Source organism: Electrona antarctica, assembly GCF_951216825.1.
Source record: "Electrona antarctica genome assembly, chromosome: 1".
Lineage (NCBI taxonomy): Eukaryota > Metazoa > Chordata > Actinopteri > Myctophiformes > Myctophidae > Electrona > Electrona antarctica.
The window spans coordinates 48,033,528-48,056,458 of NC_136806.1; the positions used below are offsets into that span (position 1 = coordinate 48,033,528).

A 22,931-nucleotide genomic window follows, 5' to 3' on the forward strand; every position below is an offset into this window, starting at 1 on the left:
TGCATGAGGAGTCCAAGCCGCTTCTTTTCCCCTGAGTTTCCAGTTCCTTTCCCTGGCTGATGTCCAAAACAGTTACTTAAAAGTTACAAGTAGCAGATGGACTTATTGGACTAGCTCAAAACGCGTTGCTTCGTGCTGTTTCTAGCTGCGTTTCGAGCTTGTGGATCTGCTACTTGTGATGCTTTTGTGAGACGCTGTAGTAAGTAAGTGTAGTAGTAATAGGGTATTAATTTACGGGGAAAAAACACAAAAAGTTACAATATGGAGAAAAGAGGTTTATGCCCGACAGATTTAGGTCTGAACCCTAAAAAACATGCAGACATGTGCGAAGTGCAGCGGCTGGGCAGAACGATAAGAGTGCAGCTATACGTGCGGGCTGGCTGTGTGTGTCTGATAAACTCGGACTCAGCGCAAATCAAACACCTTCTGGCAACTCAAACACTTTGCACAGATGGACCTCAAATACGTTGAGAACGGACACAAAGATGCAGAATAAGGGAAGTATCACGAGTCATGACTCAAGTCAAATACTGCAAAACTTGTGAAATTATGTAAGTAAGTATAAAATGCTTAGGCCAGTGGTTTCTCAACCTTTTATGGACCACTTTTCCTGGTTTTAAATCACGATTTTACAATATCCAAAATTACAAACTACTGTATATTAGACACATACAGTACAATATCAAGCTCTTTTATGATCTGGTGCACTGGGCAGTACAGGATCTGAAGTATGGTTGAGTCACAGCTACGTACAACTCTAGATTGCCGGGTTTATTTTTGAAATGCTTTGTCTTTAAACACACTGGACCTTTGAACATCCAACAGGATCGACTACTTCAATGAACTGGAATTCTCTGCAAGAGCCGTAGGCAGAATTTCAGCTTGGCTTTTTTTACTATTCATCCTACTCACCGTGCACTATGAATTATTTTGGAGTTGCACACATTACCATCGCCTAAAACTAACTAAACACACAGAAAATGATTACAATTCAGCAGTTGCCTAGTGAAACTGAGTTGTATGATGATATAGTTTTACTGGGCTGAACAATCTGTCTATGCACACCAAATAACTCGTCCTACTTCCGGGCCCCTTCCCTACTTCCTTCATAGTTAACGATGATACTAATTAAGGCTCTGTTACATTTAGTGTACAGTGGCTTTTAATTTCAAGGACCCCCAACTCTGAGAGTTATGGGGTTCCATTTGGAACCCACTCAAGACACTTTGAGACCCACTGATGTAGCAGAGTGTTTCCAGTGAGCCAACATGCACAATAGCAGCACCCTGCTCTGTTTGACCAGAATGGAACAGAGCCTTCATTAGTATCATCTGTAACACCTGTGAAGGAAGTAGGGAAGGGGCCCAAGTTCTTTCCAAAATGGTGTGTGCATAGAGCCTATTCCTCCTTTGTCTTATATTACATAAACTCTGTCGTTCCTACCTAGCCTGGGTCTATATGCATAATGTATCCTTGTATGCCTGGTATTGCGCAAGACAAAATAGCCAATCCACAAGCTCACAACATGTCGCATCTCAATGCATATGAGTGATATGACGTTTCAGGCTTTATAAGCAGCCGAGGCGAGAAACCTGTTAATGTCATTTGAATGACATTCTGGCTCATCGTCTGGTCTGTGTGTTGTTATTTTCCCATAGGCAGGTCTAGTCTGTGGTTATCTGACACACCGTATCGTTGCTGTCGGGCAAAAACGTTGCATCTCTCCATATATCAACTTTATGTTTAAAATGGTGTCCCACAAAAATGGCAAAGAAAGCAGATCTGCAAGTTCACAACGAGTCACAACATGTTGTGAGTTTATAGAGCTGCGGTTTTTTCTTGTGAAAGCGAACGTGAAAGTGGTTATGTCTGTATCTGGGTTTTATAAATATTGAACCAATGAAAAGTATTAACCGTCTTAAGTTACTGCTGGGGAATCTTTCAGAATAAAGGCGCTAGAGTGCCAAGCAGATGGGCAGATTTATTCTGAAAAGCCCCCGCCTTCCATTTCCCCCAAAAACCGGGAGCTGTTCTTCCATTACTACTTTGCGCTACCTCGTCTGATGTCTCTTTAGAAGCGATAATATTCCAAACGAGATGCTTGATTAAGTCAGAAATGAGGACAGAACATTGCCGTTATGATCAAAACCATGGAGAGCAACGTAGATTTAGAGAGAAGAGACAGTTTAGTTGGGCCGTAAACAAGGAACTGAACAGCAGTGCGCATGAACAAAATATGTCTAGGATCGCTGAAGAAGATGATTTGTGAAAGGACCCCACACACTAGCGCTGTTTCCTAGACAATTAACACAATAGGTAAAATGATGATGTTCTAGTTATATTGTTCCTGATGTTCTACACCAGGGGTTCTCAACCCGTGGGTCGCGACCCCTCGGGGGGTCGCCAAATTATTTTAGGGGGGCCCCAAATTATTAAAAAAAAAAAAAAATAGCAAAATAGCAGAATGACTGAAATCACTTGTGGCGACTGAGAACTTTAATCCTTGTGGTCTAGAGGCTATCTGACATAGGTAGGACAAAACAGGCCAATCAGCTAGTGGTTCATTTGTGCAGAGCGTAGAGAGTAGTGTGTGTGTGTGTGTGTGTGTGTGTGTGTGTGTGTGTGTGTGTGTGTGTGTTGGGGGGGAGACCTCTCTCTCTCTCTCTATAGGCGGTTAATGGGTTTACTTGGCTGCCTCACACTTATGGGACTGGGAGGCCCGCTGTTTGCTTTAGGCTTTGGCACGCTGCAGCAGCCTGCCAGTGGAGGCCGTATGCATGCATCACTGCTGCTTTAACAAAGTCTATCAGGCTGCCACAGAGGCTGGCCACAGATAATGCCACAGCTAGATTTTATGCCCTCCTTAGGTGTTTTATTTTTTGTACAGGGCAGGCCGACACGGCAGCCAGGGCTCGTGTACAGTATAATGTCAGCAGCACCATGTGTTTTAAACCAGATTGGCCCAGTTTGGACGCTAGAGATGTACAGTAATAAAGCCGTTTCTACAGGTGTATCGTACAGTAGGAGTGGTGGGTTTTAGAGCAGGGATTTGGTGGAGGAACCTGGAGTTCCATGGACCCCACTTTGAGAAACCACTGCGTTTAACACATAATGTAGGACTCGGTTTGTTTCAAAAGGTCCATCTTGATCCTGTGAACATTTTGAGGCAATCATTTTCTTTTCTTTAGAATAGACAGACAGACAGACATATTAGACATAAAATGGGGGTTTAGGTGGCGGAGCACACAAAGAGACATCTCGTTACCAAAATGATCCTCTTAAAATCATTCCTCCATTTTTGAAAAGGCTTAGGGTCTTATAGTGCCGCCTGTGTGTGTCTACGAAAAAGGAAATGAAAGAAAGTGTCACTCTGATATAGTCAGCAAGGTAATTTAAATGTACAAATTATATATGCCTGAGTGATGGTCTTTACACGTGACCAATAAACAACACGAAACTTGACCAGCAAGTAATTTGCAACGGAAGTATTGAAATAGTTCATGGCTCATTCATAAGGCCTTATATTCGGTGAAAAACAAAGCTCATTCCCATACATTATGTCGCTTTATCAATGTATAATATTTGTGTTCTGTGTGGGTCACACAATAAAATGCCCATGTGTATCAGGCTACAAACTGATGATTTGAGGCATTTTGTTCCAAACATGTGTTTTGCAAAAATCCACCTGTTGGTGGCACTATAACAGGCCAATGTGAAAAGGGTGGGATATATTTCTCAGCCTAGTAGGAAAGTCTGTGAAAGATTTCACGTAAATTGCACGCTGCGTTCATGATTTGAGGCTTTTTGTTCAAAACGGGCTAATCCTGCAAACTTTGAAAGCCAATGTTAGCCAATTAGGATAGAATATGAAATATCCGTCTTGAACACATGACTATAGAGATAGCGTGTAACGATTTGCAGGATTTTTGGACAGAATCTGGAGGAGTAATATCAAAAAATGTGTTTTTCAAAAGTCAGCCTCCTGGTGGCGCTATAACAGGCCGTTCTGGAAAATTTGGGGCAGAGGTTCATCGTTGGCATCCAGGGAGTGTGTGCAAAATTTGGCATCGACCAGGTTAACGGTGCCAGAGATTAGCTGGTAACAGACGGACGGACGGACGCGCACACACACGGACAGAGTGCAAAACATACTCTCTCCCCATGCCTTCGGCCTGGTGGAGACAATGAATATAATTGACATGTGATGATTCATGCTAACCAATCTGTCCAAGTTTCCAGTTGGGCGAGTTTGGTGCCAAAAAAACAAAACAGCACAACACTGAGCAGGCTAAATGTGGAAGGAGAGCATCAGCTCACTTGACTTCACACAGTGCAGTGAATCATGGCTGTTATGTGACATGCGACTCTGATACACTCTCATGTTAGGGATGCACCATATTGAAATTCTCAACGATATCCAATTACTGATTATTTAGTCAAAAAGACAGATACGGGCCTGGGCCGGCCAAGCGGTCCAGGCACCTAGGCTGGAAATCCACTTGACGCTTTTTTCAGCTTCACAAAAAACCTAAAATGCATTTATATAGCTACATACAATATATTGATTTAGGCTCTGCCGCTCTTTGGGTCTATATCTTAATATCAATTAAATCAAAGCCAATTGCGCACTGCATCGACATTCCCCGCTGTTCACAGTCACCATGCACAGCCAGTTGCAGGAGGAAAGGCACAATGTACTACTCACGTTCCAACCTTCTCATGGTTCCATTTCCAGGACAGGAGTCTGATTAAGTATATCTCCATTTTGTTTTCACTGAAGTAACGCCATGGGAGTTATGTCCAAGTAGTCTCCGTTCGAAAAGTTAACCTTTTTCATGCATCTTATTTGTGCAATGTTCCAAAACAGAGGTACAGCTATATCGTTGTGACAACTGACAAGTGACAACTTTAAATAGGCTATTAAATAAGTTAATAATAAATAAATACGTTTACATCAATCAGCTTGTCAAACCCATGGCTTGTTCCAATGCATAACGTGCGTCGGGTCGGCTACCCCCAAAAACAGACATACAAGCTGTTGACACGCCGTTTCAATGCGTGTTGACAGCTTGCAGATCTGTTATTTTGGCCACAAACAATGAAGCACAACGCGCGATAGGCTACAACTAAACATGTTTGTAACCAAATAAGCCTCTAGGTACTGTAACATTACGTGGACATGGTGGGCAACATATGGAACTTGACGTTAATGCAGTGAACATTACGTAGTGTTTAATAACGAGGCCAGCAGCCGCAGCGCACATGATCCATGAAACCCGATGTTTCGAAAACCTTCCCTCACAGACAATCCCATGCTCTTATCAACATATTAAACAAATGCAAAGTTAAATGAAGTTGGATAGCTAATGCAGAGCCAAACATATGTGTGTTTACTTTCGCCATTTTAATATTTAAATGTTATGATGAAAGGCCATTGTGGAATGAAATCAGCTGAGCTCCACGCAGCTGAGGTTCATTTGCGCAATTGTGCTGCAGGGGAGTGTTCTTTTTTACCCGGGCATTACATTCAATTAACCCATTTAGGCCTGACGTCGAAATAAAAAAAACGTTTGCTCTGAAAGAATATTATATTCAAAGATTTGTGCGACATTTTTACAATTTCTCAAAAATAGCAGACCTACAAGCTCGTAGCGCGCCACTCGGTGGCGTCCAGAATGGGTTAATGTGGGTCCACAAATACGGTAATGTGTGTGAGAGTGAGATTGATCAACGGGTTGACGGCATTTGCACCACTCAGTTCACACGGGTGTGATTTTATAATATCTATGGGTACTGCACTGTGTGGGTAGCCTGGGAAAAGAACAACGCGGGTGTTAAAGCAAAAGAAAAACCAAGACGGCAATGATTTCCATTCATTTCATTACTGCTGTTGCTACAACATCTGAATTTCCCCACAGGGATCAATAAGATCTACTGTATGTATTAATCACAACGCATCGACAGACTGGGTACAAGTGATTCTGTTGGGAGGAATGCCATAAAACAGTGATTCTCAAACCTTTCAATTTTGAAGACCCTCAAGTTGGTATGCATTATTAGGTCATGGACCCCCATAATTCTGACAGTATACAAATTGAACCAAATGGACCCTGTTCCATTTGTACACCGTCAAGAGTTACAGACCTGTAGTGTAGTGGTCCATTCATAACTATCAATTACTTAGCTAGTGACCCCCTGGAACCCCCTGGAGGATGCCTGAGGGAACCACTGCAACATGTTTTTGTCACGGTCTCAGACTTTTCTCATCTAGATGTTGTTTTTCTATGTTATGTTCTACTTGTTTTGATTCCATGTTCTGTTTATCTAGCTGTTGCATTTCTATGTTCTTGTTCTAGTTGTTTTGGTTCTATGTTCATGTCTTCCCCATGTGTTTCTCATGTGTAATCAGCCCTCCTGTGTATATCAGTCTTGTTCCCCAGTCAGTCCCTGTCGGTTCATTGTTTGGTGTCAGTTTGAGTTATCTGTCTCTGTTCACCTTTATTAAAATAAAACACCCAACCATGGGTTTGATCACCATACCTGCCTGGCTGTCCTGCATTTGGGTCCTCACCACCACCAGAATGTGACAGTTTTCAAACATCAAGCTGCATATACTGTACAAACAGGGCTGGTGAGGGATGGGTATTGATATTCTTTATCAATATCTTCAGCAGTTCCTTTTTGATAAAACTGTTGGGGATTAATAACATTAAACTTAGTTTAACAACAAATCTATTTTATTTTGTTTTTAATCTATTACTGGAAAACTCGTAATAAGTACAGCATATTTTGATGAAGAAAATCTGTCCAACACTATATAAAATGGATGAAAAGAGAATAATAATCAGTTTGATATACATTTTTAACCATCAACAATCATCTGCACTGGGGTTTTAGGATTAGATTTTCCCTGAACTAATGGATGCTCTTGTACTACTGTAGCTGAAGGGGGGCAATATGTATCCGTAAGCCATGAAAAACAGCGATTCCAGCTAAGCATATTTGTTGACAAAATGTTCTTGACGCATAAATTAAATATATTGCATCTTGCCCCGTTGCCGGCCAGCTTGGCATGATTATGTGCACATCTTTTCAAGCATCTTTTCCTTTCCACCATCATGGCTCAAGTCCCTCATGAAAACAAACTTAGATCTAGCGTCCATGCTTCAGGCGCTCTACGGCCCTTAGGCATGGCATCGTTGAAGTGGAATCATTCCTTTAACTACTTAAACCCCCAGTATACCTCGTTGACTGGGGTCCCCCAGGTGCCCATACTACAACCCCCCCCCCCCCCCCCCCCCCCCCCCCCGCAGAAAACAGCTGATTTGCTGTGCAAGCTGAGCTTGTAGATCGGTTATTTTCACAGAACATTCACTACAGAAAAGGGATACACTAAGTGCTCCTGTGGTTAAGAGCTAAAAACGATTCCCAGGAATGAATTGGCCAATTTTGTAGCGGTTTCTCGATTCCCGTCCCCAGGGGAGACTTGGGCGCCGGTTATGTATTGCTTATAGCACCACGGTGGCAATCTATAGACGTTCCATATTGATTTCTGCTTGAATCAACCACAGCCAACACACCTGACCTGACAAACGCATCAACCGGACCCACACACACACACACTATGGTGGTGGTGGGACACTCTGGGAAAGGGGCGACAGTGTGTAAAGTGGCATTAACTGGAGGTTGACATGGCTATGTGTGACCATGCTTCATTAATAATTCATGGCAGAAAGGGGAACATCAGTCTTCTTTTTTAGAAGTCATATGTTATTGCCGTTGGCCTCAGAGCGCATTCCATTTCAGTCACTAACAGTGAGCATTAAACAATTCTCTCAAAGCCAGACAAATACAGAACATACAGTGTGCGTGTGTGTGTGTGTGTGTGTGTGTGTGTGTGTGTGTGTGTGTGTGTGTGTGTGTGTGTGTGTGTGTGTGTACAGTACGTGCGCCTGAAGCCACTGACAATTAATATGGGGCACTAACCTTTTCCTGAGCTTTTACACAGGAATTACATTAGTATTTAAATTGAGGTTGGCGGTTCATAAGCGGAATAAACAGTTGATTTGGATTCTGTGTTGGTGCACTAAGCAGAACATTACTGTAAATCACAGCTTACATGTTAAGATAGACTCCACTCTGACTCCTGCTGTGCTTTGGTGCAGTGGTGAACTTCCTCACACTGGACTGTACCAGCGCGTATTAAAATATCTTAAAAGCTGTAAATAAATAAATAATAATAATTATGAAATAAAAATGCTATTTTAACCAATCTCTATGGTACACATTCACTGCCATGAATTAATTAATTCTTCCAAAAGCGCCAGTGTTTTTCACTGAACCAAAACGTGAATCGCTGTGTGTTGCGACAGACGATCGTCTGTTATTTGACCCGGATAATCAAAATAATGTATTACGGACTAAATTCCCCAAATAGGTACACAAGGTTCAAAGTAGGCTATTTAGACCAAAGGCTGATTCTAAAAAACGCCTTCTAAATTCTAAACTAAGTTGTCTAAACTAAGTTGTCTGGAAACACTTCAACTTTGCATTTATAGCAATAACAAAAATGAAAAAACAACGCATAGGCTTTCCAGGTCTTAAGTGGTTAAGTGGACAACAGCATGGAAATAATGACGGAAATATGACATGTCATCCAGCCGTCAGTATATACACATGAATGGAAAATGACTGTAAGGATTATGCAAAATAATTGCTCAGAATAATTGTGATCAGGCCATTGTGTAATAACTGTGACAGGGGGGCTATATAAACACTTGAGCGTGCTTTGATTCAACATCAAGGCGTTGTCAATGTACATGATAATCCATGGAAGACATACAGTACTGTACAGTATGGAGGCAGTTAAAAGGCGAGCATCAAATCCCTCCGTTGGTTTTGTTGTTAGAATTAATTCTGTTGGACTTGAACGTTGTCGCTTGTCCGGTGGAAACCTCACACTGTATGTCCAAAACGGTTACTTTCCATATATCATTACTATCATTAGCCACTTAAACCCCAGCATGCGTATTGTGGGGAAAGATTTAGCAGAAAATAGTAGGTCGACGACAAGCTTACAACATGTCGCGCTGCTACGCGTCGTAAGCTTGTCGACCTGCCATTTTCAGACAAAAGCTCACCCCACAATAACAGAAAACACACTAGCATAGCCCTGAGGGACTCCGCCCTGAGGGACTCCGCTCCGCTTTAGAAGACGACTCAAATCAGACTCCTACTGACTGATGATCCGGACATCAAATTATTGGCGTGGGAATGTGACAAAATCTCCATGAATTCAAGGCTTCATGGGGTATTTATAGTAATTGTATTTTTTGGGGTGAACTACTCCTTTAAGCTCTGAATCTGTACCGTTCATTCTCCATCTCCCACGTCCTTAAAGCATGTTGTTACTTGTTACACATGGATGTTTCTTTTATTTTTCCCCCCAGCTGCACATTGCAGAGGCAGCTATTAAATGTCTCGTGATTTGTGGAAATTAATCTTTTTTTTCCCACCAATTTACCACTAATATTCAAATCCTAACCGAAATGATTTGCGGTGCAGGCGGAATGCTGCATGAAGCAGATCGTTGTAATAATACAAATCTACAAAGTAACTAACTAGTAACTAAAGTTTTCAAGTAAATGTAGTGGAGTAAAAGTACAATATTTGGATCTGAGATGTAGTGGAGCAGAAGTAAAAGTATTGGAAATTAGAAATACTTAAAACTACAAATACTGTATGAAGCCTTAAGCACAGCGGCTGAACAAAAGGTCACACAACTGACATTAATGATGCTGCATCAACACTGAATTATTAACCAGCTCGCAGCCACAGCCTGCATATCCTGACATTAACCACTTTATATGAGCTTGGAGATCGACTATTATTGTTTTCTTTTTTTATGTGAAAGAAAAATGGAAACCACCAGGGTTAATGACAGACAAAATAGTGAATATAGCTCATCTACACACAAGCTCACAACATCCCTGAGAGCTTGTAGATCCGCTAGTTTTGTGCCATGTAGTAGGGGGAATCTAAAACATATATTTTCTGTCCAAAATAGGAAGGCTATGGTTAACACTTAGCCTTAAGCGTCGTACGAAGCCAACTCGAGTCGTGACAAATCATGACAACACACAATATTTTGGACCAAACAAATAATTACATAGAAGAAAAACAACAAAAAGTGTTTTTTTCTACTTTCTAATTCTTTGTTTGGCCCGAAAAATTGTGTTTGTTGTCATGATTTGAGAGAGTTGGCTTTGTCCACGGCGTAAATGTCTTTAAATAAATACTTTCTGAAATGTCTATGAGGAAAATGAACGGAGAATCATTTCCTGGGCCCTGGTAGGGGGCGGGACTGCGACGCTCTATTGCTATTGATCTACGGCAATGGCGTTAAGCGTAGTATCAAAAAATAGGCTTCAATTTACCTAGATCTACGGCAATGGCACGGAAAGAATTAACTATTTTTTTTGCCAACTACGTGAATATCCATACCCCCCCCTTACACCATATATGAAGCGGTTATGCCGAAAATCAGCTTTTAACATTGGTCCGGTTACTAGGCAATTCCTCCGTCACCCCCAGCACCAGGGTCTTTGCACACGGCCCCCATTTACCTCAAGTCAAAGTAGGATTTTTTTTCAAAGCCTCGGAAACTACGAGTGCTGTCCTTGGTGATCGGCATCCATCCTAGGTTCGGATGTCATTTGTGATTTTGTACCGCATCGCTCCCGACATGTTAACTTTTGTGGCGAAAGGTAAAGGGCGTGAGCTAATGCTAATGATAGCCGATCATTACAATGGTGGTCTCCAGGCTGGGAAACAGGAAATGAACATGAACAAAAATCCAAGAATCCCCCTGGCAAGGCTTACCTACACTCTGCTGCCACCTAGCGTGGCACAGAAAAAAAGTGCCCCAAAAAGGGGTTAATGATGCTGTATCAATAGTGAATTATTAAGGCTTGTGTATTCCAGGCATACGTCCCGTATGCCTGGAATACACAAGCCTGGAATACACGGCGCACGCCGGTGTCCGAGGCGGAACGTGTCGGGAGAGGCAGCGCTCGCTTTGTTGACTCTGTTGAATTGCTTGCCTAAGGCATTCAGAGTAGTTGTCTGTGACACACACACACACACACACACACACACACACACACACACACACACACACACACACACACACACACACACACACACACACACACACACACACACACACACACACACACACACACACACACACACACACACACACACACACACACACACACACACACACACACACACGAAAGGTCACTGTGTCTCCTGTCTTGTCAACAAAAATCACTTCAAGGGGACAAATCCTGGCCTGGTTGCTGCCATACAACCCCAACCCCCCCAAAGACCTGTTGCTTATAAGACCGTCTGGGCAGCCATGGGGGATTTCTATTTTCTAATTATGTTTATTTTTTTCATGCCATCTGCAAAATAAAAAAATAACAATCAGCTGCATATTTTGTTTGAAGTGTTAATTCAACCTTTTGCATCAAAAGAAGAAATTTAATTAGTTCATCGGTCTATTTGCTCTTCAAGGATGAGCTGGCAGACAAAATCAGTGTGTGCATGTGTACGCGCGCGCGCATGTGTGTGTGTGCATGTGTACGCGCGCACACATGCGCGCGCGCGCATGTGTACATGTGAATTCTCTAAACATTGGGACACTCAATCTCATTGGCAGGCCGTCAGTGCTCTGAATTAGAAAAAAGAAAGGAGTTGTGTAATGTCCGTTTAGCTGGAGAAGAACCACGCATCCATCCGTTCACAATTCATGACTATACTCCATTATGAAGAAGATGACAACAAATTACAACCCACTGGCGTATATTATAATCAGCCCACCCACGTCACTATACGGTAGCTCTGGCCGGGGGACCACCAGGGGTCCAAATGGTACATTTTTCATCTTTAGGAGCCCGATCAACACTGTAAAAGTCTCAAGTGTTCATTTAACCCTGAGAGTGTAAAAACTGAACCATTTGTGCACTCTCTGAGTCACTGACCCTTAGAGGACCCGACGCTGAGAAGGGTTAATTATATTGTATTAACTTCCGCGCGTTATAGTATAATATGACAAGATACCATGACTGCCGGGATTGTTTAATTACCTTTGGAGCATACGCGGAAGTACGCCTTTGATCCATGAAAATCCCCCTGAAAATAGTCCTATGATTTGTTGCCTCGCCGAAATATAATCCACCGTCGTGATGCGGAAGAGCAACAAACAGAAAAGGCGGATGGATCCAAGCCTAAAACCCTGTTCACTTGCATTGAACTCATTTTCCCAGAAGCCCTTGCAGCCCAGTGCACGGGTCGATTTCCGGTTACGTCATCATAACGTGTCGGCAGGCCCGGTTCTTAGTACAGGCCGACGAAGCAGCCGCTTCGAGCGCCACCTCTTAGGGGCGCCACTTAAGCCGTCCAAAAATATATTTTTTCTGCACTGGTTTCTGCTTTAAGTGGGGGGATATCGGTCGGGCAACTGGCAACCCACACATTCACATTGGGTGGGGTGACAAATGTTAGACGCTAGGGGGGGGTAGTCGCCACCGTCTAAAAATGAATCCTCTACGCTGCGCGTTGCCTAGGAGACAGGTTTAACAGCCGACCCTTCCGGCCCGGGTTGAACCGGAAGGGGAAAAAAGATAAACAACAAAAAAAAATGGATTGGATTCCCCAAGTAAATTTAAGGCTCTGCAGACAGTGCATATATATTTACCAGGCATGACTCCAACTCCAAGCAAAATATCCTCCACGTGGATAGATGGGTGTAGAACCGTACCAAAACCGCGCCAGATGTCCTAAAATTCGACTTATAACCGCATATACCTGGAAAAACAATTGTGCGTGCGGAGTCCCCGTCCATGCACGTGCGCGAATCTCGCTTATAGCGCCACCTATAGGTGCAAACCGGCCCTGCGTGTCGGCCCCGTCACGTTGTCCTTGACAGACGTTTTTTCATTCAAGTCATTACAAAACGGCGAATTAAACATAAAACAAATAGCGGGTTTAGTGTATTACGCATGTAAAAACAATGGAATAAATGTTGTGTATGGCAGGTTATGCGTCAATATGTTAATATACTCTACCATACGGATGTGCTAGTTATATTATATTAACAATACTGTACCATACAGATGCACTAGTTCTATTAACATACTGTACCATACAAATGCACTAGTTATGTTGTATTATTTAACATACTTTAAAAACAGCCATCTTCTATCCCATGATTCTATCCCATGACAGCTGATTAGCCGTCATGGGATAGAATCAAATGTGGCACAAATGTGCCAGTTTTACGTCGAATGACCTTCAACGGGACCTTTAACAACTCACGCATTGCATGATGAAGTGGAAGTGGTTTTCACATCACTCCCTTGTGGCCATACTAAGGAACTATTAATCTACGGCTCTCCCTGTTGCATTCAAATCTGCCCCGTCCCTCCGCCACATGGACGACAGTAGCGGCCAGATTGGGGTTCTACTGCACTCTGTTATTACGAGGCGAGCCAGCCAGGACACCTCTGGGTTCCTAAGCACTTCTACTGACACTGACTGATGGCCAATTAGTCAGCTGGAGAAGAATATTGATTACTGAGGGAAGAGGAAAGACCTGGAAACATCTACTAACGTGGATGCGGCCTCTTCTTTACCTCTAACATCTAGGAACACTGTAGGATAGAGTTAGGGCGATTATGTCACGATTTTTTCAAAACCTTTTCCTTACAATGATTCATGAAGACTGAGATCTACATTGGAGCCACACCGTTCTCATGCTAATCCTGAGATTCACGTGATGCAATTTTGTTTTTTTAAATTACAGGTATCTCACCAGTTAAGTTACTAATCACCGGTCCCCAGGTCAATTCAAGCTGTTACATGATTAGATATCTATCCCCTATATCTATGATTAGATATCTCCCCCTCTACTAGTCCCTGGTTCGATTCCGGGCCATTTGTTGCCTGTCAGTCCCCTGCTCTCATGTCTGCGTGTCCTGTCCAATGTAATCCTCTGTATACACTTGACAATGCTTTAAATACAGACAAACGTGTACACTGCTAGAAAAGTACTGATCCATACAGAATAATACAAGGTGGCAATTAGAACCGAAACTGGCAGAAAAACCTTGTTTTTGTTCCAGGAAGAACTTTTCAGGCCAAGGTTTCAATAAAGAACCTTAAAGGTGCCCCAAAGAAATGTGACAATACAATGTTGTTTTTTCGTGGAACCGCATTATCCTTTTAAAAAAACATCTAATGATATGATACAATGATGTAATTGTCAGCTCTGAAATTGGTCTTGCTACCTAGCAGCCTTGTTAAGGCTTGTATGAGAGCCTTGTACTCTCTGTACAGAATGAGTATTTGTGGTGATGATATTCCTTGCTAGGTTGCTAAATGGTAAATGGTGCATTTATATAGCGCTTTTATCCAAGGCGCTTTACATAGATACATGTGCATTACATTCACCCATTCACACACACATTCATACACCGATTGCGGCGGAAGCCATGCATGGTACCAACCAGCACATCGGGAGCAATTTGGGGTTCAGTGTCTTGCCCAAGGACACTTCGACATGTAGACAGGAGGAGCCGGGATTCGAACCGCCGACCCATGGATCATTGGACAGTCGGTTGCTGTTATCATACGTGGATTCATAGAGTATCTAAGAAGCATCATTTGTCTTTGTGTATACAGTGAGTTAAACGGCACAGTGCTGTAGCTATATTATAGACCGGTTCACTTAACCACTGCTCAGTGTTTATGCATCTTGGGAGAGCGACTCGGCACTCTGCTCCGTGGAGCAGAAGTGCCTATGGCAGCACATTAGAATGTGCTATTGACATTGACTCCTGGACATCAACTCTAACCTCTATATGCTCCGTGTTCTGTGTGGAGGTGAAACCTTCTCCCACAGAGAGGAGGACAGCTGTGCTTCAAGGTCAGCCTCCGTGAGCCCTCCATGAGCACAGGCGGAGAGAGAGAGAGACCGCCGTGCGGCCCGCGGGACACGAGAACATTCGATTAGTACCTCCAGGGAGAGACTCTCCTCCACAAGCTAATCCCGGACTTCTCATTGGCCGGCCCCCAGTGGAGCATTAGCTTGGTCGCCACGGGAACAAGGGGTACAACCGTACAGCGTCAGGAAACCCAACGGTGATAGACTGAGGCCGGGGCTAATCTCCCCCGACCGCTGATAAAATGTCAGATAGCGCTTTGCCTTTTCCATGAATTATGGCTCGGGTTAGGATTGGGAGATAGGTTAATCTCATTTCCACGGCGGAGGTCAAAGGTCAATTCCGCCCTACCCGGACAGGCCGACGATCATAAATGCTGTCGCATGGAGCTGAATCAAAGAAATGGCGTAATTAAACAGCCAGATGCTGACAGAGATGTGGAGGCTTGGTGGGCACTTCTCAGCAGCTTGTAGATCTGCTATTTTAACTATTCGCACACAACCATTGCACAATGAAACAAAAGGGCTGGTTAATCAGAATCATCAATTTAGTTGATTACCCTATACAAAATCTGTCAATTTGTTGATGTATAATTAAGAAATGAAAATTTCTTTCCATTTAATTAACCGACACATTAAGTCGATTGCGATACACTTTCGGTTAATTGCCCAGACCAAAAATTGAGTATTTGAAACAAAAGGGCAGGCGGTGTGACAGAGATGTATAGTGGCTTGACTCTGCAGAAAATAACCACCTCCCGGATTCCTCCCCGTTTACAGGTTCATCTTCTCTCTCTCTGTGTGTGTGTGTGTGTGTGTGTGTGTGTGTGTGTGTGTGTGTGTGTGTGTGTGTGTGTGTGTGTGTGTGTGTGTGTGTGTGTGTGCGTGCGTGTGCATGCGTTTGTGTGTCCTCGCCTGGGCGCTGGTCCTGTGTCCTTCCCCTTCTCCTCAAAGACGGCAGCCATTTGCAAATGACACACGGCGGGGTTGTGGGGGGGAGGGGGGCAGGACATATTAAGCTCTTCGGAGAGATAAGAATTGCGGGCATTTGTCACCAAATGGCGCGTGCTCATTCATCGTTTAAGCCGACCTGTGTTGACGTGCACTGTTTACCTTCTATTCTTTTATGCTGAACTACTATCAACACCTCCATTAATCAAAGTAACTTCATCCGGTGAAGCAAAACCTTGCAGGCCTCATGCGGATTTAATTCATCTGTATTCCTGCTTATAGAATGCTTCACACGTACATAACAGCCAGTATATAAAAAACATTTATTTAATTAATCCGGTACTGAATATAAGTAAATGTGACTCCTTTGTCATTCCAAAATCATCCAATTCTAATTCTATGAGCGTTACAAAACTCTAAATAACGCTGCGCTCTCTTGAGGAGTGAGATCGTATTAATTTTCCCCCTCATCTTTCTTTTTTTCTTCCTAAAGTGTAATTTCCCTTTTGCATGATGCATTTGGCACTTGTACATCATGCTAATTCGCCGGGCTCGTATCAGGGGCAGGGAAAATAAATAATTTTATGTTAAGTTCCTTTCCCTCAGTGAATAACTCTTCCCTTTGCATGCATCATTTGAATTCATCTCTCACAACTGGAGGGAGCAAAATCTCCCTTTCTTTTTGGTAGTAAATTAACACTGCCATGTGACAGGCCATGCCCCCGCAAATCATTTGCCATGCATTAGCTATGGGACAGAAAAGAAGTGGTTTTAAATTCTCTTGACCTGAAGGCAATTTCCCCCAATAAATTATGCTAATTTCTGCTTTCTCTCCAATCCTATCGCATTCTTTCAGAGAGTCAGTGAAGGGAGACAAAATGAGTTGAGATTACAACAACCCACAGATGATTGAAACTAGCATTATGAGGCACAAGACCAGCAAATCTGTTTCTTTGTGTGTACCTAGACAGCGCTTCTCGCAAAATGTCAGTTACTTTCAGCGAGTGAGGCCATCGTGTGATGGAAGAATACCGGTCAATGCGGTCATTGAGATTTGAAAATAAGGGTCATGTTGGGGGCGTGGCCTGTGCATCTGTTTGGTGTGTGTGTGTGTGTGTGTGTGTGTGTGTGTATATATATATATATTACTGGATACAGTATGCACTATGCATACAGTAGGCAGGCTCTAGACCAGATATGACATGCAGTAAATAGAAATCTGGCTTTCAACAGGTGCTGCGAAAGGCCTGGTGACGCAAGCCTACCGCCAACCTTTTAGGAAAATATTTAAAGGAGAGGACAAGCAGGAAGGAAAATGGGAGGCGTAACCAGGTGCAAATTATAGGCTTAACGATGATGATGTATTGTTCATGTTGTGCATGATTCTCTTGTAACAACTGCTCTCGCACATCATTAGGGGGTCACATCCTATAGAAATTGTGCGGAGGTGGTTGCTCACACAAAGAGGAAGTGGTCTGATACTCCCGTAAATCCCCCTGCGCCCCGACTGATCCTGACAACAATTGCCTGGCAACGCTCTCATTGAGCAGGGAGAAAACAAAGGAGAAGCCAGTTCATTTACTCTGCGCTGGCATTGGACTGCCGAGTGTTTCATGAGCTTCTTTTGACGAGGTAACGGGAGACAAAATAGCACACGTGGGGACTAACGAGCAACAGCTTGTTTGAACGTTAGGCAGACGTGTGAAGCAATAACGATGACAACGGAAACACCACGTAAACAACAACATCATTGCACAGCAAACTACACTCACACGCCCACACAAACGCACAACACATGTATTCAAATGATTGTACTGTATGTGCAGTGCACCCCCCAACACGCATACAGAACACAAAAACAGTGCACACACACACACACACACACACACCACACACACACACACACACACTCCTTTGTTCTGAAGATTGAAAGCGCATAGCCCCTGCGTCCACCCTGTCAGATCGCTCACGAAAACAGTGAAAGGTAAAGTAGGCCAGCAGCTCACATCTAGACTGACAGCCTTGCCTTTATTACTGACCGAGTTATGTTTCCCCGCAAAAAAGACAAGTCGGCTTTTGATACCCTCCGAACGGCAGCGTCAGCAGCTTTGCCCCCTCTATAGAGGATACACTACTAACGGCTCCGTGCAGCGGAGAGACTGTCCCGGCCCCTCGTGTGCAAAGAATTGGCTCCCGAATCGCCTTCCAATCCATTTCTGGAACTCACTCGCTGTCTATATAAGACACCCTCTCCTTTGCCTTTGGCTGCACGCTGTGTTGGGGAGCCTGTAGGGGGGGAAGTGTACTGGATTAATGCGCCTCAGTCCTCAGAGCTGAAAGGCAAGCTGAATAAAAAAATAAAACCCAGAGAAGGGATGCTTCCAAAGCACCAGGCCTGAGTTGCCTCATGTAATATACAAGGCACCTTGCAACCCTAACCTTGCAATACCCACCAGAATACAATTACATCAACTTCGGCAATGCATCACAAAACGTCTGTAGCCCCCCCGCGCTAAGTAAATACCACCTCGCCGCCATTTACTTAGTTATGAAAAATGGGGCTCCCTGGAGCATGACTGTTTATTTAATCTTAATGTATTCATAATTATGCACTAATTAATACAACAGAAAAGCCCCCGTAATTCATCATCTCGTGTATTTTTCCGGTGTCCCGGAGCAAGAGCAGGCAATTTACACAACTTTTTTTTAACATGTTTGCCTTCTGTCCGACGCCGAAGCAAACAGTTGGGGAAACAAGCATGGGAGCAAATGGAGTGTTAACAAACGCAGCAGAATGTGCTTTGGACTCGCACCAGTCGCTTCCAGCTGAGTTGCATTGTGAGGATGCCTTTTAAAAGCCTGACACTTCAATCGTAACGGCAGTGTCGCGCCAGAAATAGCCAATCTGCAAGCTTACGGTGCTTTGCGATCACGACACTTCGTGAGTTTGTAGATCTGCTATTTCTGGCACGCGACACCGCCGTTACAAATGAAGTATAGCCTCTAGCATCCCTAGGCACAGTACATAAAGTCCTTTTAAAGAATAGTCTCATTAGAATCCATCTGCTTTACTGTATTTTTGTGGAATTTTAAAGACCCCGCGGTGCAAAAAAACGCAGGGTGCAAAAAACTAAACTGCTGATGTGCGTCTATACTTTCATTTTACTTTTGGCATCCATTTGGACAGATGATATTCAAAAGCTAAATGCTAATTGATTTGGCATTTAATTAACACCGGCATCAACACCAGCAAATAAAGTGAAATAATCTTTGTATTGTACAGTGTATTCACGCACCGTTAAACGCCCCCAGTGTTTAAGAGTGCAAAATAAAAATTGTGTAAACTAACGTGTATGCTATAAACAGACCAAAAATGGACCCCCAGTTTTAGACTCAAGAGTAAAATGAACAGTGTCTGTAAGCTATAGTGTGACACTGTGACTATAGCCCTACCATCTATATTATGAAACATTATTATTATAACAGAAGTGAGAAGGCCGTACGCATGCAATATCTATGTAATTAATAAAAATACACTTTTGTATGTGCGACTACTGCCACTGCTAGTCTGATCCTTCACATTTGGCTAACCTCCTCCTCTCTCTCTGTTGATTGTCTTGTACATGGATGCACATAAATTTGCATAGCCCTCAGCGGTGTCTAGCCCACAGGCAACACCCCGTCAAATCTTATAAACTTGTCGATACGAGCAGGTTGTCCCTGGCAACACAAGTTCTCAATGTGGGGGTGGTCTATATAGGGAGTATAGGGACCACCAGGGGATTGCAGATTGAACCCCCAATTACTTACGAGTCTGTAGCTCTGAGAGTGTCACGAATGGAACCAAAGTAATGGTCCATTTGGTTCCATTTGTAACACTCACAGAGTTAGATGAACAGAAGATTTTACAGTGCAGACTAAGGTCCCAGTCCCACTCCCAGACAAAATAAAAATCATATCAAATGGGGGTCCTTGAAATAAAATAAAAAAGGGGGGGGGGTTGATATTTGGTGGCAACTCTTGGAATTAATGCAGCAGCTCAGCATCCTCTCAGCATCCATCCATCCATCCAGGCAGGGAGGAGAGAGACACCGTGGACTGGAGTCAAATGATTCTCCTCTCTCTAAGCTACCAGCACAGCACACGTTTAGCCAGATATACACATATAGGTACAGTACCTGCAAGCATTTAACATATATAAGCCATTTGCTTTATCAGCTGGTACAGTAGGCTACCATCACAGATACTAACAGTTTGAATAGATCTGTAATTAGGTTTGTAGATTTATTTATGTTTTACTGGCCAGTCTCTGAGTCTCAACAACACTACGACATTGAAAATGTCCTTTTTCCCCCCACACATCATACAGTCCGATCTGAAGAGGCCAGTCTAGTTTTGTGTATTTCTGACGGTATAGCCAGCTACGACTTGCTTCAGTTTGTTCGTCTAAATCGTGTAGTTGTAACTTCTCATTTAATTCACAAATGGAAAAACCCGAGCAGCCTACCCACTACTGTACTGTACGTGTACAGTGTACACACACACATTACATGCAGCCTGCGGCTACTATAAAGCACAAACCCACCCGGAACAGCACAAAGCAAGCATTCGTGCTGGCTAATGTAATATCTGCATGTCTTTGTCAAATGTAAGGCACACACACACACACACTCACTCTCTCCTACACAGTATACAGTAGGCATGTAACCTTGACGACGGCTGTCAAAGCTCAGCTCTCTCTCACACACACACACACACACCATGAAACGCCACAATAAAACAACCGCTGTACACAGCCAAAGCAATCCCGTTAATAATAAACTTGACACGTGTGCGTTCCGCGGAACAACACCGCCAGCCTGTGTGTAATAATGTGTGAATGAATGTATGTGCTTCTCGTGCTCGTATAAAATGCATCCTCATCATGCATGTCGTGTTGCAATACATTATAGTGCATGTTTTTCTTTTAACTACTCACCGCTGCAGGTGAACCGAGCCAGGATGAGAGAGAACACGAGGAGCGTTGTAGAAGTGAATCTACAGCAGCGGACAAAGGAGCAGAAAAACGGCATCATGTTGTTTTTTTTCTGTACAGGTTCAACTTTCACAAGACAAGACGGGGGATAAAAAAAAAAGAGTTATAGGGGCCCAAAAAAAGAGGCGTCGGTGTGTTGTTTTCAGTGTTGTTCTCAGTTGGACTTAAAACGGCGTCTTCTCCCTTCTTGTCTTCCACATGTGAGTCCTCCCTGCGTCCTCAGCGCGTCGTATCCTCCTCCCATACCTTCACGTCCATCGGTACAAACCGTGTCTCGGTGCTGTGCGTCTACTACTACTCTGTGCTGTTGCTCAGAAACAACCACGCATCAGCAGCAGCAGCATCACAGGTGTGGCGAATACAAATTATCGCACATCTCAGCAGCGCGGCGCGGCTCTTCGATGTCTTCTGTTTTTCCTCTTCCCCCCAAAAAGACCTGCAACAACAAACAAATCCCGTTCAGAAACTCTGTCCCGAGCAGAGAAGCATGCAGCAGCAAACCAAACGCGGCGGGTTCACACTCCACCACCTCTCTCTCTTTCTCTTAGTTTTTTTGGGTCTTTTTTTAGAGAATGAATTATTTTCCTCCAGAAACGTTGTGCTGTTCTGTTCAGAGAGAGACAGAGAGAACATCTGCTTGCACAGCAATGATGTGAGTGAAGCTACTGTGCTGCGCGATTAGCGGAGACTGAGAGACAAAACCAGGAGCGGAATCTGCGTCCTTGGACGGAGTGGAATGGAATGGACGGATCGATGCCTTTATATTGTAGTAGCCTATATGAGTGATTCTGCAATATTTAGGATTTCATTAACCCCGGCCGGTTTGGTGTTATTGTATCATCTCTGGGATCCCAAAACACACTGTAAAAATACATGATACTGCTGTGCATTCTAATGGATAATTGCATTATTGTTTTTACAATAACTTTGCTTATTTGTAACCGTGTTTAATGCTGCTCTCTTGACCAAGTCACTCTTGGAAATCTCAATGAGTACTTTTTTTTAACCTGGTAACTAAAGCATGTGATAAACTGAGTGTCTAGGCTACATACAGAACAAATTGGACCTGTCAAATGTGTTCCATCTACGGTATTTGTACAGTCTCAGAGTTACAGACCTGTGACTCATCAAGACCCCTGGGGGTCCACGGACCCCACATTGAGAACCGCTGAGTTCTATACATTGTCTGGCGGAATATCGCCATGTTTTTGAATAACTATACAAATACCAATACATCACATTCACATCACATGTTCAGCCAATGCAAAGGCAGGGGTTGGTGGTGAATTATTTCACCCGTGTGACTTCCAAGTTTTACGGCTGCAGATTTTCATATTATCTGCATAAAATGAAAATGATGAATAGGACACAAGTCAGATCAGGAGCTACTTTACATGCAAATCCACGGCGGAGCACATCTGCATGTCATTGAGTTTCAAATACATCTGTCGCTCTGTGCTACACGATGTATCAGTGATGGACAAAGCACACATTATGTGTGTGAGACTGTGTGTGTGTGTGTGTGTGTGTGTGTGTGTGTGTGTGTGTGTGTGTGTGTGTGTGTGTGTGTGTGTGCGCTGCGCGCGTGTGTGTGTGTGACTGTGCGCTGTGTGCGCTGCGTGTGTATGTGTGTGTGTGTATGTGTGTGCGTGCGTGTTTTTCAGGATGATGTACAAAACACACATTACCGAGAATCTTCATCTCCCAGCTCTCCCAGGAGCGTGGATTTATGATTTATGGAACCATTCTCCTTTGCTTATACAAGACAAGGAACACATACATTTTGCCTCGCATCATCGGTGACAGTGCTACAAATAGAGGTGTATCAGTTATAATCAAGTTAATTGATTTATTAAAACAATCTGATACTATAGGTCAGTGGTTTTCAGCCAGAGGTCCGGGGACCCAGCTAAATGGAGAGTTGGTGACCGCATTTGG

The 22,931-nt window shown here is 43.4% G+C and overlaps 1 protein-coding gene across 2 annotated transcripts in view; it reads right to left on the reverse strand.

Moving 5' to 3' along the window:
- Window positions 1–21,735, reverse strand: part of unc5a (unc-5 netrin receptor A) — a 299,074-nt gene extending 277,339 nt beyond the window's left edge. For both annotated transcript variants that reach the window (XM_079501568.1, XM_079501567.1), the window contains exon 1: window positions 20,937–21,735. In XM_079501568.1, the coding sequence (XP_079357694.1) occupies window positions 20,937–21,033 (97 nt within the window). In that variant the 5' untranslated portion in view covers window positions 21,034–21,735. The remainder of the gene's footprint in view (window positions 1–20,936) is intronic.
- Window positions 21,736–22,931: the final 1,196 nt, after the last annotated feature.